Source organism: Toxotes jaculatrix, chromosome 6 (genome assembly GCF_017976425.1).
Source record: "Toxotes jaculatrix isolate fToxJac2 chromosome 6, fToxJac2.pri, whole genome shotgun sequence".
In the NCBI taxonomy this organism is placed as follows: Eukaryota; Metazoa; Chordata; class Actinopteri; family Toxotidae; genus Toxotes; species Toxotes jaculatrix.
In genome coordinates this window covers 15,527,535-15,533,873 of record NC_054399.1, presented here as the reverse complement: position 1 = coordinate 15,533,873, position 6,339 = coordinate 15,527,535, and the positions used below count along the sequence as shown (strand labels likewise).

Below are 6,339 nucleotides of genomic sequence, written 5' to 3'. Positions count from 1 at the left end.
TGGATTTTTAGACTTCAACTTAGCATTTGGGAATTGACAGGCATTTTTCACCATTTTCAAGTATTTTACAGACCAAACAATTAGTGAAGGATGTAACCAGCAGATTCACTGATAATGAAAATAATTGTCATTAATTTTTCCTCATTAGGTAAAACTGCACAGTACTTTTAAGCATCTCTGGGAATGTGTGGACATAAACATCCCAACTTTCATGATGTAAAGCAGTGCTTCAGTTGGTGTGCTGTGGAAATCATCCTATCAAAATAGAAAAAAAACAAAAAGCACCTGAAGGGTATTTTTAAAACATGATATATCTTTAATAAAGGATGCACATAAAGCTACACAAATGTCTACATTCCCCTTAGACTACAGCAGTTTCCTTTATATTACACTTCAACAATATAATGTGCTTTTACTGGTACAAGTCAAACAAGACAAGACACACTAAGGCAAACAGGAGACAGTCTTAAGGTGGACACTCCTTGCCATCATATAGATCAGTGGTTCTCAACCTTTTCGAGTCATGACCCCCAGAATGATAAGGTTAGTATTGGGACTCACAACATCCCCATGCAAACTCAGTGATCACGTGGAAACTGTCTGCACCCTCTTTGTCACATCTCACAACCCCCCAGCTTGAGAACCACCCATACAGATGGTCACTTTTAAAAAGAAATAAAAAACTTTAAGCTTGCTTCATCCTACACACATTAAGTACATCGATAATTTCAGCAGCAGAGTCAGATGTCTAATGTCTCACTGCTCTGAAAAGTGCAGCAATGAAGTCAAACAAAAACACGAGCCAGTATCAGCCATGACAAAAGGATAGTTAGAGCATGTTTCCCAAGTAAATTAGAGATTTGTGCAGGTTTGAGCAACAGCTCAGCTTCTTTTTAAAAAAGGAAAATTACCCCCTGCGATGTTAAATGTTACTGTGTTAATGAAGTTTATGGACAAAAGAATGTACTGAATGCAGCATGTAGCACTTGGTTAACATAAAAAGCAGCTGCACACACTGACATTCTCATGGACACATACATTGATTTATGTAGCTGCCTTAAGAGGTCCACAATGGTACGTCTAGGGGGAGGAAGCTGAGGAAGCATGAGGACAGTAGCAATTAACAACAAACAAACAAAAAAACATTAACATCATAATGTGGATAACTGATTCAAAGTTGAGACATCCAATACTAAAAGCGTTTATAGTGCTAACAGTGTTTATTTGTGCAATCAAGTCTGTGCATTGTGGTTTGTTGAATTAGTACATTTGAGGAAACATAAAAACAGTAAGATTTCCAGTTATCTTGGTTGTTTAAATAATAAAACAACAAATCAAAAAAAAAATCACAACTGTACAATCAAAATGTCTAAGAATATAAAGTTGAGTCTCTTAACACCTTTGCACAGCAAATTTTGACTTCAGACTTTCATTCAAAAATGAGATTTTGTAAGTCACACTTAGTCTGATAAAATGATGGGACAAAATCATAGAGCCTAGTTGTGCTGTCTACAACTTAAGACCTTCATTGGTAAAACTGTAACACTTTTACAAATTGAATTATTAATAATTTTGTGCTAACAAGTGCGTTTTGCTAATGGTATTTTGGAAGAAAAGGGACTATATATCTTTTCATTTCATTTGCCAATGATGTTGTTTTCCAAATGGGAAAGTGTACAATAATCAAAGATTGATCATATATTATAAAAAAAAGATGGATTATATAGTCATGACTGACTGAAAATCAGACTGGTAATAATAAACCAATCAATCCATTATTGAATTCAATTGGGAAGTTACTCTGAACATCACCTTGCTAAAAGCTTTGTAAATACTGACAAACTGTCAAAACCTTTGTTGTTTCTTAATAGTTTCTGTATCATAAACATAAACATGTCCCAAAGTAAAAACCGTTTAGAGTTTTCAAATTACAATTTGTTCAACAAACGTCTGCCTTTTGATTAGACACATCTTACCCAGAACAAGGATAAAAAAATAATACAATTCTGTGCAATGCTGCTTAGTAGGTGTCAGGTCATTCTCTCAAAGAAACACACACACACTAACACATACACACATAAAAATAGCTTACATTATGTTCACACCTTGTGTTGACTCAATGGTCGGCAGAAAGAGCACATGGAATAAAACCTTCACAGTCACAGGTCAGACAGTTAGCGTTGTGTGGTGTTTTGTGGAAGTATAATCGGTGTACAAGCGATGCCGGCAAAAGATTCTGGGAAATGCAAATCCCTCTCCCACTCATCTGTCTCCGTGTTATACACCTGTACGATGCTTGTGACGTTGTTCAGGTGCCAGTTGTAGCCTCCAACGATGTAGATCTTCCTGTCCAATAAGCAGCAGCCTGCCTCAGACTGCCCTGCTCTCATGGGACTGACAGTGGTCCACTGGTCGCTCTCTGGAACGTAATACTCGACAGCCAGCACATCAAAACAGCGGTCCACATGGTCCATGCGACCGCCCAGAGCATAAACCCGATCCCTGGTGCTGATCATGGCATGCAGTACTCTGGGTTCATTCATGGGAGCTCTAAAGTCCCACTGGTCTGATACTGGGTCATAGCAGTGAAGAGTTTTCTTGTCATCCAGCGAGACGCCATAACCCCCTGAGATATACAGCTTTTCTCCACAGGGAGTCCCTGCATGACCCCAAATCCTTCGTTTTAATGGTTCCACATACGTCCACTCGTTCTTCTTTGGGCAGTAACACTCCACAGATGACAGACTGCCAGATCGATTGCGCCCTCCGGTGGCATACAGCTGTCCATGTAGCACGTTGAGCTGAAACTGAATACGGGCCTCCTGCATGGGTTGGATACGCAGCCACTGGCTCAAGTGTGGGTCGTACCGGAAACAGCTGTCCACTGCGCCCTCGCCGCTGCGGTACTGTAAGTGCTGTCCACCAACAACATACACAAAGTTGTCAAGAACGGCAACGCAAGCATGGCTGCAGCCCGTCTCCATCTCTGTCAGCTCTTTGAACTGGCGGGAAGTGATGTCAGGGAGATAGTACACCTTGGTGCTCACTGTGCGGTCGTTGTCAGTGTACGGCGTGCCACCGAATGTGATGAGTGACATGACGTCAGAACGAATGAGTGTCCGCGAGGACTGCATCTCATGCTGTCGGAAGGGAAGGATCTGGTAATTGAAGGCCTCGAGGAGATACTGGCGGCACAGCACATCCTCCACCATGATGTCCACCGTCTGAACACTATCCACCAGCTCGGAGGAGCGCATGAGTGGGAACCGGACATGGCAGAGAACGCTGCTGGCAGTAGCCCGGCGAGACTCGTCATACTGGAGCCACCTGATGGCAGCGTGGAAGAGATCGATCTCACTACAGTTCTTGAGTTTGTTGCTCTGCAGGAAGAAGACAAGGCGCTCCATGGGAATGTGCAGAAAGTCCTCCTCCTCAGCGATTTGGAGGAAGTGACGAAAGGTGAAGGCATCCACTGACTCCTTGAGGGAAGACAGGCTGAAGGTGGTGGCCATCTGGCCAATGTGCAGGCAGGTCTCCACGCTCATCGCTGACTTGAGGAACTCCTCACAGAGTTCCACGACTGGGACCATCTGAAGAAACACAGCTGCTCCGAGCACATCCTGAATACAGTCCAGGTCTAATGTGACTTCTGCGCTGTAGGCAAAGTCGATAATATGTTTCAGCCCACGGGCAGACAAACCCTTCAGCTCAATGGTATCTTGATTTGACTCCCTCATGCCTCCGGTAAACATTGCTCTGAAACATAAGAACAAGTCAGTAAAAAAACATGACATTTTACAATTCCATCTCCTCTGAATGAAGGGAACTACCTTCTGTAACTTTTTAAGAACAACTGCATGACGTGGAAAGGTTTTTGTCATTCAGCATTATTGTTTTGTTTAAGGTCTGTTTAAGATCTAACTTATGTTTAATAATTTATTATTTTAAAACGTTCTGACCTTCCATGTCTGGAATACATCTTTCCATAATTTATAATCAGCAGGAACTCTGTAAAGTATGAGGTATAATCGCTCAAATCAAGGAAGAAAATCAAACAAGTGAGTGCATGATTTTGCATTTTGTTGTCTTTCACATTTCTCCCACTGTTGCCTTCCTCTCTAAACTGCATTGCTTTAAAAATAGTTGACGTGTGAAGTGCCGCTTACTCTAACAGTGCACTCTGTATAAATTGCTCTGAGTAAGAAAATCACCTAAGTGCTTCCAGTATAAACTGTAAATGGGCAGCAAAAAGTCTTATGACTTCACTAACCTGAAGTAATCACTACAGGCAGCCAGCACAGCTTTGTGGACCTGGAAGCGCTCCTCGTTGATGGCCAGCACGACGTCAAGTAGTTGGCCCTGAGCCCGCAAGACCGACAAGCCCTGAAGGAGGGTGGCACTGTGGCTTGGGGCTGAGAAAGTACAGCGCAGGGTGCTATTCTTGTTAGCCATACTGGAAGAGAAAAAAGGCCTTGTCACAAGGAGTGAATCAAGGGATCCTGCACCTTTTTCCAATTAAAAACTACATACTTTTTCCAGTAATCGAATTCTCAAACTAAATTTAATGTAGATAGTAATGTATTTTTTTTATGTATGCCGCCAAATAGGCTGTAAAGCTCAATGATATGTAGATATGTAGAGTTTGCTGTCAACTAGAAATGTTATTGCACACAGCAATCTAAGTTGCTACAATCAACCAGGGGGAAGTGAAATTAGTGAGAGCGTATCTGCTCACACAAGCATAGCAACATTGCTATGGAGGAGAAATAACATCACTCTGTGTAGACACCTCATTGCTGGGTACACAAAACAAAAATTAATCTGCCAGTAAGAAGCATAATTACAGTAGGTGAGAACAGTACTATCATAGGTGCATATAAACAAAACCTCAGGGTGCAGAACAACATGTGGTGGGTATAAAACCCATTGCGTCGGGTCAGCAAACATTATAAAAGATAAAGACTGAATTATGACCACAGATAAAAAAAAAACTTCTGTAAGAGTGTTCATATCTTCCTAGAATTACTGGCATCAATATAGTTGATCTGTGAACTGCAGCATACTCTAACGGTGCTTTCTGTTTAAATCCCAGTTGTACTGTGACAACTGCCATGATAGTTTTTGTTAGCACATCCTCTAGTGACCTGCCTTGTTAAATAAGATCCAAATGGCATCCAATTACATAACGGGCAGATTACAAATTGCCAAGATGCATTGACTGTTTATACCCCAGTTAATGTTCAATGTTCGAATCCAACATTTTTCACATTCAGATCAGTTTGACACCAGGCAGAAATTAGGTCATGAAAATGGGCTACAGACTGATGCAATGAAGCATTTAGGTCTGTGTGTGTACAGACCAAACAATACTCAACACTATGGCAGTGTGTCTACCTGAAAGTTCACTTTTCAACTGTAGCATGTACCATTCAGTGTACAGCTCACCCCTCTACTCCTTTTTTCACAGCATACTATGATGACACTCCTACCTCCATATACTCAAACATACATGAATCCAAAGTAAACAAGAGCTTGTGCAGGACAGGTAGGAAGCTAAACGCTTATCAAAGAACTCCCCAACTAAGAGAAATAACGTCAATATATGGTACACCTGTTACAATACAGCAGACTGGGTAAGGTGTGTCTGCTCCTCTAAATGGACAACTGTTACAGCCCTACTTTGTTTATACAGCTGTTCATCGATTTAAAACGCTGGCACTGTGAATGCCCGGAGGCCCGGACAGCTCCTCGGTGTTTCCTAGTGTCAAGCCGAAGCGCCGTGAGGCTCCAGCGTGCTCAGACTGGGCTGCAGTCCCGAAGCCGTGGAGGCTTCTAAGGAAGTAAACACCGGGGTACCAGTCAAACAGCGTTGACACACCATATCATCACGCCGCTTCACTCACCTGTTCTGCGGATGCTTCGAAGCAAAATCCCCACCATCCGACTCCGCCATCTTCTAGCACAGAGCAGCTCGCATAGGGCATTTTCAGGACTGTTACCAGAAGGTCACTAGCACGATGGGCCTGTTCATGGTGTTTTAAAAGTGTGGAGACAGCCCGCTCTGCAGGCACGGATGGAGATGGAGAGAGCCGTCTGTCCGTGCTGCTGCTGTGGTAAAGACGGTGATGACCTCTCCAACCGGCTGTTTGCCTCCCGTCCTCCCCCTGTACCGACAGCTTCTGACCACTGGGAGGCGCCACCGCTACATGTCGACATCATTTGCAGTTTCACATATAGACCACTGGGAGTCGTCCAAAGTATTCGCATTTAGGGCTACAACCAGGGCCGTAGCTAGCTTTTCAGAAGTGTGGGTGGTGTCCCCTCGGGGTTGTAGTTTGT

General features: G+C 42.9%; 1 protein-coding gene across 2 annotated transcripts; it reads right to left on the bottom strand.

Moving 5' to 3' along the window:
• Nucleotides 1-319: 319 nt before the first annotated feature.
• On the bottom strand, nucleotides 320-6,153 carry klhl26 (kelch-like family member 26). 2 transcript variants are annotated; one of them, XM_041041165.1, is made up of 3 exons: nucleotides 5,904-6,153; nucleotides 4,271-4,453; nucleotides 320-3,756 (listed from the first exon to the last, which is right to left on the bottom strand). In XM_041041165.1, exons 1-3 carry the CDS (start codon nucleotides 5,951-5,953, stop codon nucleotides 2,175-2,177), a joined length of 1,815 nt encoding a protein of 604 aa, XP_040897099.1. In that variant the 5' UTR covers nucleotides 5,954-6,153; the 3' UTR covers nucleotides 320-2,174. The 2 variants fall into 2 exon arrangements, with proteins under 2 accessions (XP_040897099.1, XP_040897100.1); XM_041041166.1 differs by lacking the exon at nucleotides 4,271-4,453.
• Between the last annotated feature and the right edge of the window lie 186 nt (nucleotides 6,154-6,339).